At 45.6% G+C, this 20000-nt stretch overlaps 1 protein-coding gene across 1 annotated transcript in view; it reads left to right on the top strand.

Moving 5' to 3' along the window:
• Positions 1–1812: 1812 nt before the first annotated feature.
• The window catches only part of LOC134442634 (fibrocystin-L-like), a gene marked incomplete at its 5' end in the record, with an annotated part of 27890 nt that continues 9702 nt past the window's right edge, over positions 1813–20000 (top strand). Inside the window, 8 exons of the mRNA XM_063192684.1 lie at positions 1813–1935; positions 2334–2439; positions 5436–5543; positions 5789–5953; positions 6857–6978; positions 7874–8006; positions 8518–8710; positions 10652–10794. Coding sequence (XP_063048754.1) covers positions 1813–1935; positions 2334–2439; positions 5436–5543; positions 5789–5953; positions 6857–6978; positions 7874–8006; positions 8518–8710; positions 10652–10794 — 1093 coding nt within the window. The remainder of the gene's footprint in view (positions 1936–2333; positions 2440–5435; positions 5544–5788; positions 5954–6856; positions 6979–7873; positions 8007–8517; positions 8711–10651; positions 10795–20000) is intronic.

Here is a 20000-nt window from a genome sequence, read left to right on the forward strand (position 1 = left end):
CTGTTGCTGGTATCCAGGCTACACACATTTGAAGAGAATTCTATGACGGCCAAGAATGTAGACTGGGATATAACGCTCTGTGATCATATAAACAACTTATCCCGAATATGATCATAACCGAGATATGCCTCATATTCAGGATACTGAACTGCATATAAACACACTAGGCATGGTACGGTTTGCGTTGCAAACCGAGACCGTACGGTTTGCATGTCACGGAACGGGGTAGTGGGCAACCGCACGGTGCCCACGGTTTCAAAAAATAAATAAAAATAGAGTGACCACCGGCGGACGACGCTATTAAAATCCTACTACTTTTACAAGCATAAAACACAAAGACTACGTAGGATATTGAGTGTGGAAAGACTGATTTCTATCAGCCAACTGAAAGACATAATGTAACAGCATGCGCCAGCTGACTAGGCTACAGTAGCCTACAAGCAAGTGCAGGTCGGTCAGCAGCGTCACCCTCTCCCCTCTCTCTCTCCACGTTAGCGCAAGTGACTGTTCCCAGCCTTTATGCTGACCATTTTAAATTAAATGAACATGAATTTACAAACAATGACAGATTAGCAGAACAAAGTAGACTATGACTTACGTTACAGTAGCCTAGTGTAGGCTATATCCACGTGGCATTGAATGGGGATTCCGGACGGCAAAATGCGAGATAATTGAACATATCCATCAGATTCACTGTGCTGTCCTTAACTGCAATCAACTGTAGGCCTAATTATATGTATATGTAGCTAGTTAAACTCTGATGGACGGAAGGGGACTTTGTGCTGTTGCCTAGTTAACATTGATGTTTAACACTATAACAAAAATAAAATTTGACTGTTTTAAAAGGCTCAGCTTCACAGGAGTTTTGTGAAACATTCTTGTGCATACACTTCTAAAAAACGATCTTTTAAAATTATTTGTTAAATTCATTTTAACATTTTTACATAACATTACCCTTTCATTTGTTCACTTAAAATTGAATTTGACTTCTGATTTTACTTGTATGCTTCTCACGGCCGGCAGTTTCATGATAGGAAGCAACTGATTCATAAGCGCAAAACTCAAAATAAAAGTCCAATTCGTTCTCAGTGTGTCATTAACCAAAATAGTCATACTACACTGACCTAATGGTCCCATTGCCTACAGGAGTGTAGCTGTTTTATTTTTACACGTCAAATGTGTTATAGCATGTAATATTTGAATATTTGTCAACTTAAAAGTTAGGACTTAGTTCTCCCTTTTTGTGAAATAAATGGAAGCATGTTAAAATCATTGATATCTTTCCTCTTTCAGTTGGGTTAAATGAAGTCAAATTCAACATACCCATGATAAGCTTACATTTTCATTCAAATTTTTATATAATACATTTTATTTAAAAAAAAAAAATAAAAAATAAAAAACAGAACCGTACAAAACCGAAAACCGTGACCTTGAAACCGTGATATGGACCGAACCGTGACATTTGTGAACCGTACCACCCCTAAAACACACTCATTATACAAAAAGAAAAGACAAGCTAATTGGTTTCAGGCTAGCTGGTCTCATAGGATTCAATGTTATTTGCTAGTTGGAGGTAAAATTTGCACTGCCATACTCAGAGAACAGCTGGAAGTAGAGTAGAAAGGTAAAACTCAATCATTTAACTCAAGGGTGGTCTAATATGAGCTTGTTTCCAAAAATGGCACAGTATCACATATCACTTTAACATGGCTCCTTTCAGAACACCAAGTCACATTTAAGACAAAAAAAATCGATGTGATTATCCACCCTATGTACTGATGTGTTTTTGTGGTGCGTGTTGGCGTGTGTCAGGTGAACAGCTCAAATGTGGTGGGAGTGGAGCCCAGGATGGGAGTTCACGTGAGGGAGGAGGGAGGACTTTTCATGCAGACCATCATAGGAGACCAGCTGCGCACACCTGAAGACAAACCACAGGTAAACACACACATGCAAACAGGACATTTCTACACTTCTCTCTCTCTCTCACACACACTCTCCCTCTCTCTCTCTCTCTCTCTCTCTCTCTCTCTCTCTCTCTCTCTCTCTCTCTCTCTCTCTCTCTCTCTCTCACATACACTCATTCACGTACTCCCTCACTCACACACACACATGTGCACGTGCGCGTTCACCACAGGTAAACCCATGCTCTCACACACACACACGCGCACAAAGAGGTATATGTAATGATAAATGTAAGTCGTGTGTGTATTTGTGTGTGTGTGCGTTGCGTTGCGTGACAACCTTTCCATGTGTGTGTTAGTGTGTGTAGTTCATGTTTTTATGAGTGTGTGTGTGTGACGTGTATGTGCTGTGTCCTCTGCTCTTGTTCCCAGGTGGAAGTTCGCATCAATGGCATCCCCTCTAAGTGCTCAGCAGACTGTGGCTTTGGCTGGAGTGAGGACAAGACCCCCCTGGTCACCGGCATCTCTCCTGCACAGGGTACACAACCATGTCTGAAACTCACACACTACCTGTACTGAATTTAAACCATTACTTAACAACGTTATTGTCACAGGCATCTCTTCTGCACAGGGTACACAACCATGTCTGGAACTCACACACTATGTGTACTGAATTTAAACCATTATACTTAACAACGTTATTATTGTAGCCGATAGAGAGGAGTCACAGGCATCTCTCCTGCACAGGGTACAACACCATGTCTGAAACTCACACACTACGTCTACTGAATTTAAACTAAACTAAACTACGTTATTGTTGTAGCTGATAGAAAGCAGTCACAGCCATCTCCCCTGCACAGGGTACAGAACCATGTCACCCTGACAACTGACACAACTGACATTCATGCTTCAACCATTAGCCATGTTGGCGTAGTGAAAGTCGTATTGCTTACTAAAGCTTACTCTACATTTCAATGGGAACGAGTTGTAGCCCATCTTCATTAATTATGTTTTTTGGGGTTTGTGCCATAAATGTAAAGATGCTACTGGATTTCACCGTCAACATGTAAAAGGATGCAATATGATTTTTTGAGTCTGTATATACAGTGAGTCCAATATGTATTTGATCCCTTGCTGATTTTGCCCGTTTGCCCACTAATAAAGACATGTTCAGTCTATAAATTTATGATAATATGTATTCAAACATGGAGAGACAGAATATCAAAAAGAAACTCCAGAAAATAAATTAAATAATATATTTTAATTTATTTGTATTTAATTTAGTCTAATAAGTATTTGACCCCTCTAGCTAAAGGAGATAAAGTGCTTTGTGGCAAAGCCCTAGTTGTCTAGCACTGAGGTCAGATGCTTCTTTTATTTGATGACAATGTTTATGCATATAGTAGAACATATTTTTGCCAATTTTCCTTTGCAGATTATCTCCAAAACATTAATAGTTTGTGGCTGTAGCTTGGCAAATGGGAGGTTCAGTTCTCTCCATAGAATTACAATAGAAATTACAATAGAGTTCATATTTGGAGACTGTCTAGGCCACTTCACGACTTTAATATGCTTCTTATTGAGCCACTCCTTCGTTGTTTTGACTGTATGTTGTGTATTATTGTCATGTTGGGAGATCCAAAAATGGCCCACCCTTCAGTGTAGTGGTGGAGGGAAGGACGTTTGCACTCAGGGTTGCACATTACATGTCTCCCTCCATCCATTTGTTGACGATGTGAAGTTGTCCTGTGCCTTGGCCAGACAAACACCCTCAAACCATAATGATACCACTTTCATGCATGATGGTGAGGAGGGTGTTCTTGGGATCATAGACAGCAGTGCTCTTTCTCAAAACACATTGAATTGTGTTAATGCCAAACAGCTTGATTTTGGTTTCATCTGACTACAGCACCTCCTTATCATATCCTAAACCAGCCTGATGTCCATTGGCAAACCTCAGGTGGGACTGCACAGGTTCCTTCTGAAGTAGAGGTACCATGTGTGCACTACAGGATTTTAAACCTCTGTGGCATTAAGTTCTACCAGTAGTTTTCTCAGTGATTTTGGTCCCAGTAGCTTTGATATCGTTGCCTAGTTCATCCCGTACAGGTCTAGGATGCTTTTTTTCTGTTCTCATGGTTATCAAATCCCTACAAAAGGTCAAATCTTGTATAGAACCCCAGACAGGCTGATGGATAGTCATTTTGTATTCCTCACATTTTGGAAGAAATGCATCAACAGCAGGGTCATTAATACCCAGTCTCTTTCTTGTGACTTTGCAGCCCATTTAATCTTTGTTCAGGTCTAAAATCTTGTCCCTGATATCATTTGACTGCTCTTTGGTCTTTCCCATGATGGTGAGGTTGGAGTGTGACTGATTCACTCATACTATGGACTGATTCTGCTGATTAAATGTGTCTTTTATGCATGTTAGTATGTACAGGTGTCTTTCATTCAGATGACAAGTTGATCGGAAGTGCCCATCTGGTCTGTGGGCCCGGAACTGTAATCAGTTGGCAGGGGATCAAATACTTATTTTGCTCGATGAAATGGAAATAAATTAATATATATTCTCTTAAGTTAATTTCTGGATTTTCTTTTTGATATTCTGTCTCTCCAAATTAGAATACATATTATCATAACATTTGCTGACTGATCATGTCTTTGTTAGTAGGCAAACCCACAAAATCAGCAAGGGATCAAATACATATTGGACTCACTGTATATAGATAGTTGTTTACTCAAGCAGAGTCTGAAACTGACACATTATTACATTACATTACATTACATTGAATTTGGCAGACGCTTTATAACCAAAGCGACTTTCAAAAGAGGACATAATCAAGCCAACATCACAAGCAAATACAAAGTGCACAGGAGATATACAGAACAACAAGTGCAGTTGCAAAGAGAGGTTAGTTTTTATTTTTTTTCATTTTTTTTAGAGTAAATAACGAGTACACACACACACAAACACACACACAAACTAAACTAAACTAAACATCATGTCAGGAGTCTGTCCTGGGGCAAGGCCAGCCCAAGCATCAGTCTAGTAGATTCTCTCGAAAGAGGAAGATCTTTAGTTGTTTCTTGAAGGCTGCAAGAGATGTGCTTAGTCTTGCTGCCTCTTGGAGACCGTTCCACCACTTGGGTACCACAACGGAGAACAATCTTGACTGGCACACTACGTATAATAACGTTGTTGTTGTAGCCGATGGAAGTGAGCTTTTGTCCATGCTCATTTTCATGCAGTCAGTCTTTATGTTGATAGAGCATAGTGTGGTTTTTCCGACAACTCCACAAAATTTCATCCAATTCAGTTCATACGTTTTTGAGTTATCCTGCTGACAATCAGACAGACAGACAAACCAACGTTACCTAAAACATAACCTCCTTCGCGGAGGTAATAAGTGATGAAATGGTGAATAACAACCAAACATTTAACATGGAATAAGTTTATTATCAAATGTTCATTTGTACCCAGTCAGTTTTTGTGTTGATAGATCATATTGTGGTTTGTTTTTGTGTATTCAGGATCCAGTAGTCTTGGGACGGTCCTGACCATCAGTGGAACTGGTTTCCTCAGCCAGAACGCCACCGTTTGGATCGGAACCACCGAGTGCTCTGTTACCCAAGTCACAGGTGAGCTACACCAGAGCAAAGAAAGGCCTGGAATTAATGTTTGTTCATGGTAAAAAAAAATACATTTGTTTTTTTTCTCACATGTGTTATTCCATGGCAGGATAACCTTTTGACCATTCTCTGAATCTGATGAAGACAGTTGTTGAAACGTAATCCTGCCATGAAATAAAACATTAAAGGAAAAAAGCATTTTAAGTGTGCAGACTTCTCACTCCGAACTGTGTCACTCTGCTTTCGACCCTCAGAGACGCGGGTGAGGTGCTCGGTTGGCCCCGCCCCTGCTGGCGTTCATCCCGTCATGCTGAGCTTCCCCAGCCTCGGCAACGCGCGTTATCAAGGAAATCGGATCTTCAACTTTACCAGCCAACTCACTGTCTCCTCGCTGTCGCCGACCTCAGGCAGCGTAACAGGTATGTCACGGCAGTGTCTTACTGCAACTCACTACAGCTGAGAGAATTTTTCAGTGTGAAGGATAATTTAGGGTATGATTCTGACTTCTAGGAAATGTACAGTATGTCTGTGTGGAAAATATCTCACTGCTGTTGTACATGTGTTGGAGTACTCCAGGGCTCAGCTCTATCTCCTACCTTGAATGGTCAAAAGGTTATCCTGCCATGGAATAACACATGTGAGAAAAAAAACAAATGTATTTTTTTTTACCATGAACAAACATTAATTCCAGGCCTCAACAACTTTTTCAGCAGGGAACCACTTTTAGACTTATGAATATTTTCGCAACCCACCCACTATAGTCTTGGCCTAGTGATGGAATTCTAGCAATATTAGCAGACAAACTATTCATGGAAATCTAGCAATATTAATGGCCAAAGGACAACGATTGACACAGCTTTTTCACAGAGGAGTCCGGAAACATAACTGTGAAGTGAAAGTGAAAGCCCAATTGGGAAACTCCAACTCCCATTGTCAAGGTGACACAGCACTCCACAGCACACAAGTGTTCACTGCACACTGCACACAACGAAATTGCATTCATGCCTCACCTGTGCAAGGGGGCAGCCCCCAATAGCGCCCCTAGGGAGCAGTGCGACGGGATGGTACCATGCTCAGGGTACTTCAGTCATGGAGGTGGATGGGGGAGAGCGCTGGTTAATTACTCCCCCCACCAACCTGGCGGGTCGGTAGTCGAACCGGAAACCTTTGAGCTACAAGTCTGACGCCCTAATCGCTTACCCATGACTGCCCATAAACTGTATATAAAGTAAAACCCCCCCAAAAACGGATTTAAAATGGTAGGCTCCTCACTCTACACCCCCCCCCCCCCCCCCCCCCCCCTCTGTTGTCTGTCTCTACAGGTGGCTCGGTGCTGACGGTGACAGGCTTCGGGTTTGGTCCGGACACGGAGGTGACGATCGGATCGCAGATGTGTGAGGTGCTGCAAGTGGACCTCAACCAACTCCAGTGCAGAGTTCCTCCAGTAAGAAATATGCCAAATGCCCTCATAATGAAGGACCTGATTGTTTGAATTTCATTATATTACATTACATTGAATTTGGCAGACTCTTTTTAACCAAAGATACAAAGTGCAACGGAAATATAAATAACCCCACTTGGCATCTGCACTTATTGTTCGTATTCTCTACACCAGTGGTTCCCAGCCTTTTACTTCAGGGACCCATATTTTTACTATTGTAAGCTTTGGTGACCCAACCATGCAAGCGCCCGCACGAGACGGAGTCACAAGATGCCCTCTGTTTCCTGCAAAAACTAATTTTAGTTATTACATTCCTCAATTCGTCTTTGGTCAAATATAGAATAGACTAAATGTTTAATGTAGCACTTACAATTTGCTGCTCCTATGCATTTATTAGTTAAATGCTTTGTCATTTATTCAACATGGGTTATATATATTTCAAATGAAACCCCTTGCAATCAAGAGGGCTCCGCGACCCCCTGTGGATCTTTGGCGACCCATAAGTTGGGTCCCGACCCATAGGTTGGGAACCACTGCTCTACACTGCATTTGAATTCGGACTCAACACATCAGTCCTTGGTAAATGTAAACGTGAGTGACCACAGACACAAAAATAATACCAATATTATAACAATGATGGAAAGAGAGAGGGTCCGAGGCACTCTGAAGTATGTGTTAAAAGTCCTTTATTGATACATGGACATTGATAGCTGACGCGTTTCGGTCGCGTGCGATCTTCTTCAGGGCAATTAGCCCAATTAACCCTCTCTCTCTCCACTACAAGTTTTCAACTTCGGATACCGATGAGCACCTGAAGGTTTTTTCATACTACTACAACACAGACGCAACTCATCTTTTCTCTTTTTCATTATAACAATGGTGTTCCTTCCCATTGCAGGCATCAGTCGGCTCCCAGACGGTGACGGTGACAGTGGGAGAGATGAGCCAGGCGGCAGCAGACACTTACACCTACAGCGACAGCCTCACCGCAACTATCACCAGCATCAACCCACCAACCACCACAGTCAGCGGTGAGAAAAACATCATCTTTTTGTCATAGTCCCTCTCTTGTCGCCTTTAATCCCCCCCAACACCACAGTCAGCAGTGAGAAAAACATCATCTTTTTGTCATAGTCCCTCTCTTATCGCCTCTAATTCCCCCAACCACCACAGTCAGCGGTGAGAAAAACATCATCTTTTTGTCGTAGTCCTTCTCTTACCCTCTTTAATCCCACCCAACCACCACAATCAGGGGTGAGAAAAACATCATCTTTTTGTCATGCCACCACCAAACACAAATTGCTTTGTAATTAGGACTCGCAACGTACTTTAAAAGTATGTTTTTATTAGTGGTGTCAACAATAATCGATTTGCCAATGCATGAAAATGCAGGGCAGGGCAATTCAATAATCGATTCTGTAATTACAAACTTAGAGCAGCAGGGCAACTTACTTTTCCAGGTTTAACTGGCTTGCAATGTTTTACCGTGTGCATGTAACATAATATAATGTAATCTAATGTAATATTCTGTTTTTGTTGCAGGCCACAGGCTTCTGGTGGTGCGGGGCAAGAAATTTGGCGTTCAGGGCAACGGCAGCAGAGTGTTTGTAGGCCGGAGAGAGTGCCACCTGGTGGACTGGAACGCTACTACCATCGTCTGTGCCCTGCCGCCACAGGCCCCCGCCACGTATCACATCATGGTGCAACTAGGCAACCTGGGATACCCCAAAATTCGGTGAGTGTCCCTGACAGTGTTGCCAGATTGGGTGGTTACCCGCCCAATTGGGCTACTTGGGATGGCCGTCTGTGGGTAAAAACGGGAAAAATTTGCCATTTGCCATTTTTTTTCTGCAGTTTTATGCTCATAGAGATCAATGCAATTTGTTGAAATTGTTCGGAATTTAGCGCATTTTGGCGGTTTTTGAGAACCTTTTGGTCGGAATGTGATCAGACACATCTGGCAGCACTGGTTCCTGAGTCCTCAAACACTTCATGGCCTTCCCTTTGATTGTCAAAAAAGTTCCGAAGTCTTGAGTCCCTTCAGCTTTTGTCTGTCATTGGATATTGGTGAAAGTGAAAGTGAAAGTCCATTGGGAAACTCCTACTCCCATTGTCATTGTGACACAGCACTCCGCAGCACACAAGTGTACACGCCACACTACGAAATTGCATTTGAGCCTCACCCGTGCAAGGGGGCAGCCCCCAATGGCGCCAAGGGAGCAGTACTGCAGGACTTGAAAGTGAGGAGGAGGACTTTGTAGGTAATACGTGACTTGATGAACATCCAACCACGCTAGCAGCCAGACACCTCGCCTCCTCTGCCCAAGACCAGTAATGTTAGAAGAAGATTGGATAAAATGCATAGTGCAATGAAGGATTGAAGGAAGATACGTAATTTTCTCTCAAGGGAAAGCAGGGAATGAAGTACATTTGTGTTTTTGTTACTGTTATGTTTCTATATGTGACAGATTTCTGTTGAGACATACGGTCGAGTTGTTCCTTTGATGTCTGAACGTGGGAAAATTTTGATTTTATTTGCTTTTCTGTCTGTATGTTAAACAGTTCACATGGCACATTGGTTTCGTGATTTCAACTTGAGAGGGAATTACAGTAAGGGTCTGAACATGTATTACAATTAATCAGAGGTGGAAAGAGTACTAAAATATTGTACTCAAGTACAAGTACTGTTACTCTGTTGAAAATGTACTCAAGTACGAGTACATTTACCAGTCAAAAAATCTACTCAAGTAAAAGTAAAAAGTAAATAATTTAAAATGTACTTTGAGTAAAAGTAAAAAGTTACTTTTTAACAATCAGTGTTTTATGCCTCTAGATGTGCAAGGGTTGCACTGGGTTAGAGGAAGAACAGCTAATGTTGAGTGAGTGAATCGGAGTGAATCTCCATCGTCAGCCTCCATGTCAGCCAACACCGTTTGAGTGAGAGACAGGTCGCACGCGCCACCTCTTTATAAACTAGGCTAGAATTCCAGAGGTTTTTTGTTTGTTTGTTTTTTTTACTCAGTAATGATTGTGCTGTAAAATGTACCAAAGTACGTTACTCGAAAGAAAATGTACTTAAGTAAAAGTAAAATTACAAATTTTAAAAAGTAGTTTAAAAAGTACACAAAAAAGCTACTCAATTACAGTAACGCGAGTAAAGTAATTAGTTACTTTCCACCTCTGCTACTGGTGATAGTAATGATGATGATAAGAATGATAAGGATGATGATGATGATGACGGCATCGGTGGTGATAGTGATGATGATGATGATGATGAAGATGATGATGAAGATAGTGTTGGTGGTAGTGAGGATAGTGATGATGATGATGATGCCGCTACTGCTGCTGATGATGATGATGATGATGAAGATGATGATGAAGATAGTGTTGGTGGTAGTGAGGATAGTGATGATGATGATGATGATGATAGCGACGACGACGATGGTAGCGGTGATGATGATACGGATGATGATGATGATAATGATGATGTTGGTTATAGTGATGATGATGATAATGAACATGCAGATTATCATCTTAATCATGATCATCATCATGCATTAATTAATGATGACTCTGGGGATTTTGTATACTTTGGGGGTCTATTTTTTGTATTGTGAATTACGTCCACTTACACCAACATATAGCATAGTACTAAACCGAATGTCTGTGTTTGCAGTGCCGGAGTGAACACCACCATAGAGTATGTGCTGGAGGTGTCGGGGGTCACCCCACGCCAGGGCTCTCTGTACGGGGGATCCAGACTCACCATCACCGGCTCTGGCTTCAGCACCAACACCAGCCACAACACAGTCATGCTAGGTGGGCTCTCTCTCTATCTTACACACACTCTTTCTCTCTCTCTCTCTCTCTCTCTCTCTCTCTCTCTCTCTCTCTCTCTCTCTCTCTCTCTGTCTCTCTCTCTCTCTCTCTCTCTCTCTCTCTCTCTCTTTCTCTCTTTCTCTCTTTCTCTCTGTCTCTGTCTCCCCAATCTGCTTCTCCCTCAACTCTTTCTCTGTTTTTATTATCCCTCACTCTCTCTGTACAAAATTCCTTGCATTCATATGTTTAAATGCCTTACTTCCTTATGTGTACATTTTCCTATGCAAGTTACCTGCCTTTAAGAAATGTGGCGCTGTCGCTTTAAGAGACTGATCACGCTTTGAACGCATGTTATAGCTGCGTGATATGAGACATGCCCGGACATTCTCTCTCATGCAGTCGCATTCCCGGACTCTCCGACTTCGTTTGGAAGTGTTTCTGTGTTGTTGTGCGTGAATGTAACTGTAAGTACCCATACTTTCTTTGTAAGGCTTTATTTCATTTGTACAGCCATTTATTTCGTTTCTACAGTCCTTTATAACTTTGTATTGAAGCCAGACAATCTTTCTGTGTATTTGAGATGTCTAGAATGTTCCGTGACTCAGCAATATCGTGTTAGCAATCCTGTGCACGGTGTTCTTTGTTAGCATTTCATATATTTAATGCTGTACGATTTCCTGTGCTGTTTTAATGCTGCATTGTATGCCATTTTAGTACTTTTTATCACCATGTTATTACTACTGTGTGTGCAGTACTTTTCCTGTAATTATTATCCTCGAGTAGATACTGTGAATGGGACGTTTGGAATGTGAATGACTTAGCATTGTCCTGTTTGTTCTTTTATTTCTGTCTTTGTATAGAAAACCACACAACGTAACTTCCACACGACACCACTACATTATTTTCATCTCTGTTTAAGTAATAAATGGCAAGACTCAACCTCTAGAACAGCTGCATTCTTTCTGACCGAAGAATTAGGCCAGCGGGTGTACGACCAGTACTTTCCTCATCATAATATCCTACAAAATTGGTCCTTCGAGCCGGATTGTACATCATCTGCGTCATGGCTGCTTCTAGAGATGTCCAGGGTGAAGCACATCAGCCTTATCCTCGCCCCAGCCGGAGAAGACAACCTCCAGCTTACCTAGAGGACTATGTGCTCAGCCACCCTCACCAGTCATTCCCCTCCAGACCGCACATGCCATCAACAGGGCATGCAACACATGTAAGTCAAAGCAACATTTCTTTCCCATCTGAGAGTGCTACCGCTGCTAGAGCATCTGCATTAGATCTACTAGAGGAGAGATGGAAAACTTTAAGCACTGCAATGGAACAGCTTGCTATGGAAATGGAGAATGCAAAGCGTGCCTCTTATCCTTCAAGTACTGTGGGCTTTTATCATGAGCATCCAAGATCAACCTCTCCTTATCAGCAGTACAGTAGCAGTTTGCCAGACACATTTGGCTATGCACCTGTCACTACTACCCACACTGCAGACAGGCCTCCCTCAGATTACATGTTAGCTCCTCAAACATTATGGCCAGAACCCCCTAGTCACACTTATGTGCAAGAATTGAATCCAGTCATGCCTCAGCCACTCTTTCAGTTCTCCACATCGGCACTTCAAGGAGCAGCCTCCAAAGTAGGACCCTGGTTAGACATGGCACAACATAAGCCTCTCGCAGCATCGGTAGGCCTGACTGAGCAAGCAGAGAATGTTCAATCGGATGGCACTGCTACACCAGCATCTTATGGCTCTCCAGAGAGGGCATCCTCACCTGCCACACCTCTGGTGCCCCAGCCAGCGCCGGTGCCCATGCCACGCCTGCCTCGTCTGCCACGCCTGCCTGGCCAACCAGCGTATGCGGCACCCCTGCCCGGCCAGCCTGCGCACGTGCCACCTCTGCAGGGAGAGCCAGCGACCGCGCTACCTCCGCCTGGCCAACCAGCGCCAGTACATGCGCCACACATGCCCGGCCAGCCAGCGCCCGCGCCACCTCTGCAGGGACAGCTAGCGCCCGCACATATGCCACCCATGCCCGGCCAGCCACCGCCCGCGCCACCTCTTCGGGGACAACCATTGCCCGTGTTACCGCAGCCAGGCCAGCCTGCACATGCGCCACCTCTGCTAGTCCAGCTAGCGCCTGCACCTGCACCCATGCTACCTGTGCCACGCCAGCCTGCACATGCGCCACCTCTGCCAGTCCAGCCAGCGCCCGCGCCACCTCTGCAGAGACAGCTAGCGCCAGTACTACCGCCGCCAGGCCAGGCACAGCCAGCACATGCGGCACCCCTGCCAGTCCAGCTAGCGACTGTACCCGCGCCGCCTGTGCCAGCCCAGCGACCACCCATGCTACCTCCTCCAGGTCAGCGAGTGCCTGCACAGCATCCTCCATGGCAGCCAGTGCCAAATCAGCCTCCGCCCACTCAAACTTATCCGTCAGTGCAGCCACCTGCTGGGCCTTGGTACCCTCCTCATGGGATAGCGCCACCGCAACCGGGGCATTATCCTTGGTACCCATATCCATATCCTGCTCCACAACCTGCGGCCTACCCTGCTCCTGATACAGGAGCACCTAACTTGATGGAGATGGCCATCGCCTCATCCTATGGGATACCGAAGCCTAAATTGGTTGCTTTCTCATCTGGCAAAGAGAGTGACTTTATCCTCCTGAAAAAGGGTCTGGACACAGTCCTAGGGCCTCATCGACATCTGACAGAGGACTACAAGTTTCAAGTTCTCCTTGACCTTCTGAAACTTCCTGCAGCTTATCAGATAGCTAAGAGGCACCTGAACAGTCCACAGCCCTACAGCGCTGCGATGCAGGCTCTGGAACAACGATATGGCCAGCCACGGTCACTCGTTCAAAGCGAGCTAAAGGCCCTGCAGCAAGCTCCACCTGTCCGAATGGGTGACGCCCAGGCATTTGAAGACTTTAGCACAGCAGTTAGCTCACTAGTGGGAATGCTACAGTCGACACGTGGCCCAGCCAGGTACGAGCTGCAGTGTGGTTCGCATGTTGACATCCTGCTTAGCAAACTTCCTGTGAACTACAGAGATTCCTTCGTTGAACACTGCTTGAAGCGAGGCATCATCGCCAGTGGGTCTACTACGACATACACTCTGATTGACCTGGCATCCTGGCTGGAAATTAAGTCTCAAACCCTCCAAATCTCTCGACGGGCCGCTGAAGGCGTTCAGGGAGAGCCTCCACGTCGAGACACCAAGTCCTCCAAACAGACCAAAGTGAAGACCTCCACTGTGTTGCTAAACACTGCTGCTACGCCGAAGGCAACTTCACCTGACACAAGTGCACTTTCCACATCACCAAAATCCAAGCGTGAGCGATTCAAGCCCTTTTGCCCATATTGCCAGTCCAACGAGCACTACCTGAGTGGATGTTCTAAATTCACCAGCATGAATACATCCCAGAAGTCAGATTGGATAAAGGAACAGAACCGCTGCTGGAGGTGTGGAAGAGGCCATAAACCCGACAAGTGTACTCTGAAGAAGCCTTGTGCCACATGTGGAGAACAGCACCTGTTGACTTTGCATGAAGTTGCAACAACGCAACAGCCCAGTGTTACTGTCAGCACTGTTTCCACAGTTGTTTACCTGGATCAAGCAAGTCACTCACGCCGAGTGATGCTCAAAGTTGTCCCTGTTCGCTTGTGCAACGGGAGCAAGATCCTGGATACACATGCCCTGCTGGATGATGGATCTGAAAGGACGATCATACTTCCCGCTGCAGTGGACAAGCTTGGCCTCAAGAGGGAGTGCGAGTTCCTAACTTTGCGAACTGTCAGGCAGGACATAGTGCATCTGAAGGGAGCCTCTGTTACCCTTGAGGTATCAACCATGTCAAACCTGGGCATCAGACACAAGCTCAAGAATGTATTCACGGCTTCAGAGCTGAACCTCGCTGAGCAGTCCTGTCCGGCTGATGTCCTGAAGAAGAAATACCCCTACCTGAGGGATGTGCCAGTCGAGCCCTTCCACAAAGCCAAGCCAATGATCCTCATTGGGTCAGACAATTCACATTTGATCACTGCCATATGTCCAGTCCGCATTGGCTCACCTGGCTCTCCTGTAGCTGTATGCACAAAGCTAGGATGGGCCATCCAAGGGCCGGCGACGTTCCTGCAACAGCCCTGTCATCAGAGTTCATGCCTACACACCTCCTTCCTGTCACCTGCTCAAGAGTTACGACACAACGGGGAGAGATTATGGCAACTCGACACTCTGCCTCGTCGCAATGAGAAAGAGATCACACGCTCAAAGCAGGACAGCACCACCCTTGCTCTGCTGGAAAGTGACACAGCACGGATCAATGTGGATGGTGTGGAGAGATATGCAACACCTCTCCTGTGGAAAGACAACCATACCTTACTCCAAGCTTCGCCCTCTGCTGTAATGCCTCTCCTACGAAGGGCTGAGAGACGGCTGTCGAACAACCCTGAGCAGGCCACCATCTACAACACAGCAATACACAAGCTGGAGAAGGAGGGATATGCTGTGAAGATCACCCGTGAGGAGGCCGACAGTACCGCTGGCTCATGGTATATTCCCCATCACATGGTGTTCCACAATGGAAAGGCGAGAGTAGTGTTTAACTGCTCCTTCACACATCAAGAGCAGAACCTCAACAACAACCTGCTACCTGGCCCTACCTTAGGTCCTCCCTTACTCGGAGTACTACTCCGATTCAGAGAGCATGCTGTCGCCATCAGTGGTGACATTCGTGCAATGTTTCACCAAGTTAGGCTGTTGCCCTCCGACCAGCCTTTCTTGCGTTTCCTGTGGAGAGACATGGAACAAGACCGTCAGCCGGACATCTATGAGTGGCGTGTACTACCATTCGGGACAACATGCAGCCCCTGTTGCGCCACTTATGCAGTCCAGAGGCACGTCAGGGACCATGTGAAGGGCAATGAAGATGTGATGGAGTCAGTCTTGACAGCCTTTTATGTGGACAACTGCCTCCAGTCCTTACCATGTCCTGAGCAGGCTACAGCACTCCTTGACAAGCTGAGAGCAGTCCTCGCCAAAGGTGGCTTCGACATCAGACAGTGGGCCTGTAATGTGCCAGAAGTGGTAGCTCATCTTCCCTCTGAGGCCAGATCAGAGGCCTGTGAGCTCTGGCTCTCCGCAGACAAAACAGAGCCCCAAGAATCCACTCTCGGCCTGAAGTGGAACTGCCTATCTGATGTCCTCGGTTACAAGAAGAGGTCAGTGTCTACCACCGAAGTGACCATGAGAACAGTGTACCGCGTACTTGCTAGCCAGTACGACCCTTTGGGGTTCATTCTCCCATACACCACCAGGGCTAAAGTACTAGTGCAGGCATTGTGGCGGACCGAGAGACAATGGGATGACCCCATACAGGATGACTTGCTCCCACTGTGGAATGCATGGGAATCAGAGCTAACTGACCTCCAGGATGTTGCCATTCCTCGCCGTTACACCCCATTCAACATCACAACTGAAGACGTGGAGTTACATGTGTTTTGTGATTCATCCGAGAAAGCTTATGGAGCTGTAGCTTACCTCCGAGTGGTAGATCCAGCTGGTCAGATTCATGTCTCCTTCGTCCTGGCACGGTCTCGTGTTGCACCCAAGCGCCAGCTATCAATCCCACGCCTGGAATTATGTGCAGCCCTAACTGGTGCACAGCTTGCCCAAGTACTGAGTACTGAGCTCACAGTACCCCTCACACGCTCCGTCATGTGGTCTGATTCTACCACTGTCCTGAAATGGATTCAGTCCGAGTCCCAGCAATACAAAGTGTTCGTAGGAACACGTGTTGCAGAAATCCAAGACCTAGTCGGGACTAGCAACTGGAGATATGTTGATTCAAAGAATAACCCGGCTGATGACATAACCCGAGGTCTAACCTTGTCCCAGCTCTCACAGCCTGGTCACTGGCGTTGTGGTCCTCCATTCCTTCAGCTCTCACCAGATCACTGGCCTGTCTGTCCCTCCACTGTCCTGGATGATGCGACCGAGCTCAGACATGGCAGCTTCTGTGGCACCATCTCCACCACAAACATGCCACTGCCTGACTTGGATGCCTGCGAGACCTGGGAGGACCTCATACTTACCACGCACCAGTCCCTTCACGGGGCGGCCTCCACAGCGCCAAGCGCCTCTGAGCGCATTGCAGCTGAGCTAGCTCTCCTACAGAGGACCCAGTTAGAGAGCTTTCCTGAGGAGATGACCGCTCTCAAAGCTGGAAAGGCCGTATCAACCAGTAGCCGACTGAGCTCACTCTCACCAACGCTCGACCAACTTGGACTGATAAGAGTCGGTGGGAGGCTTCGCAAGGCAGAGGATCTAGAGGACGACACGCTTCATCCTATTGTACTATCACCTGATCACCTGGTCGCTCGCCTACTGATTAGAGACTATGACAATCGTCTCCTTCATCCTGGACCAGAGAGAGTCTATGCAGAGATTCGCAGATCATACTGGATACTGCGTGGACGACAAGCCATCCGCAAGCATCAGAGGCTGTGCACAGAGTGTTGCAAGTGGCGCAAGAAACCGGGGATCCCCAAAATGGCCGATCTACCCTCTGCACGGCTTCGCCTGAATAAGCCTCCCTTCTGGTCCACGGGGGTTGACTGTTTCGGCCCCTACACAGTCAAAATAGGCAGAAGACATGAGAAAAGGTGGGGCATCATATTTAAGTGCCTGACTACAAGGTGTGTCCACTTAGACCTCCTTACCCACATGGACAGTGACTCTTTCCTCCTTGCCCTACGGAGGTTTGTAGCAAGACGAGGAAAGCCATTCGAGATTCTCTGCGACCAGGGCACTAACTTCCGAGGGGGAGACCGAGAACTCAAGGAAGCCTTCGCCCAACTTGAACCTTCCCTGAGGGAGCAGCTTGCTGGACAGAAAATCTCCTTCCGATACAACCCACCTCATGCACCTCATTTCGGAGGTGCGTGGGAAAGAGAGATCAAGTCTGTCAAGGCCTCTCTCCAAGTTGTACTACGCGACCAGATTGTTCCAGAGGACGTCCTTGCCACCGTGCTGGTGGAAGTCGAAGGGATCCTGAACTCAAAACCTCTGGGCTACGTGTCATCTGACGTGGCGGACCCAGACCCGATCACGCCAAACCTACTCCTGATGGGGCGGCGGGATGCCTCCCTGCCACAGGCCTTGTATGGGCCTGAAGCTCTGCTGGGACGACGACTCTACCGTCACAGCCAGGTCATCGCCGACCACTTCTGGAACCAGTTCATCCGGAGATACCTTCCCAATCTTCAACTGCGCCAGAAGTGGAAGGAATCGTCAGAAGTCCTCAAGGTTGGACAGGTTGTCCTGGTCATGGACAATCAGCTGCCAAGAGCTATGTGGCCTGTAGGACGGGTCAGTAAGGTCATTGTTAGTGATGACGGTAAGGTCCGGACTGCCGCAGTGGACATTAAAGGTAACACTTACTTACGCCCTGTGGCCAAGTTAATTGAGCTCCCTGAAATGCCCAGTGATGTAGCTAACTAGTTTAACTGATGGGCAGTTAATTTATGTTGTTTACAAATTTACTAGGTAAATTTGGGGGCGGCTGTACAAAATTCCCTGCATTCATATGTTTAAATGCCTTACTTCTTATATGTGTACATTTCCCTATGTAAGTTACTTGCCTGTAAGAAATGTGGCGCTGTCGCTTTAAGAGACTGATCACGCTTTGAACGCATGTTATAGCTGCGTGATATGAGACATGCCCGGACATTCTCTCTCATGCAGTCGCATTCCCGGACTCTCCGACTTCGTTTGGAAGTATTTCAGTGTTGTTGTGCGTGAATGTAACTGTAAGTACCCATATTTTCTTTGTAAGGCTTTATTTCATTTGTACAGCCATTTATTTCGTTTCTACAGTCCTTTATAACTTTGTATTGAAGCCTGACAATCTTTCTGTGTATTTGAAATGTCTAGAATGTTCCATGACTCAGCAATATCGTGTTAGCAATCCTGTGCACGGTGTTCTTTGTTAGCATTTCATATATTTGATGCTGTACGATTTCCTGTACTGTTTTAATGCTGCATTGTATGCCATTTTAGTACTGTTTATCACTATGTTATTACTGATGTGTGCAGTACTTTTCCTGTAATTATTACCTCGAGTAGATATTGTCAGGGTTCCCACACGTCCTGGAAAACCTGGAAAACCTGGAAATTTAGAGATGTGTTTTCAAGTCCTTGAAAGTCCTGGAAATTCACCAAATGTCCTGGAAAAAAAATATTTGTCCTGGATTTTTTTCCCTTCAACTTTTTCCCGATTTTGTTTGTGGTATAATTTTTACTCTTCTCCGAGTCTAGACATGACGATTCAATTTATATCCACCTATTGAATACTTTATTGTCCACACACACACACAGTTTGGTCAGGTTGCCATCTTTGATTGCACTTATACACAGTCATATTCTTTGACTCAGTGTTGCCAAAAGTCGCTAGAAGTCGCTAGTTGGCTTGCTGAAAAGTCACTAGCTGATACCATGGCGTTATATATCTCTCGAAAACCTGCTTACGGTCATAATAGGCCTACAAATAGGCAGTGCTAGCACTTCCTTACAAAAAAATGTACTGCTATCTTTTTTGGAGATCAGAGCTTTCAGTCTCACTAGCCACTTTGAAAGCTAGTTTGATATTTGGTGTGACAAATCACAGTAGTCGCATTAATTGTTTGTATGCAAGAATATTCCGAACCTGGCAACAAAACTGGCTTGCAGAAAGACACAAACCACTGGCCACAATGGTTGGTGAGCAAGAAAGTCAAAGTCAAGTCTTGTGGAGAATGCATTTAAATCCAAGTACACTAATTTTTGCGATAAGAGAGAGACTATTAAGGTATTAATTTCTGAGATAATGTGACATTAATGTGAGTTTACATTGCACTTTCATTTAATTCCGAATAAACGTTTTGTAGATCAGAAAGTATTTCAGTTGAACAGAGGCTGCACGTGCTGGGCTTGCGAAATTTGACATAGGGGTGTGGTCGCCATGCTCCAGCAGATTCCTACTAGTGGGACAGCTGGTGATCTTCAACCGCAACCCAGGTCAATACCTTTGGGCAAAGAACATACTGTAGAATGGATAAGAACGCTTATTCGCAGGAAATTGCATTGGCCACGGTGTAGTATGGGGGCGTAGCCCGGGGACACCATGCGCAGTGGATGCAAGGCCATGATCGCTAAAAAT

The sequence above is a fragment of the Engraulis encrasicolus genome, unplaced genomic scaffold (assembly GCF_034702125.1).
Source record: "Engraulis encrasicolus isolate BLACKSEA-1 unplaced genomic scaffold, IST_EnEncr_1.0 scaffold_186_np1212, whole genome shotgun sequence".
Lineage (NCBI taxonomy): Eukaryota > Metazoa > Chordata > Actinopteri > Clupeiformes > Engraulidae > Engraulis > Engraulis encrasicolus.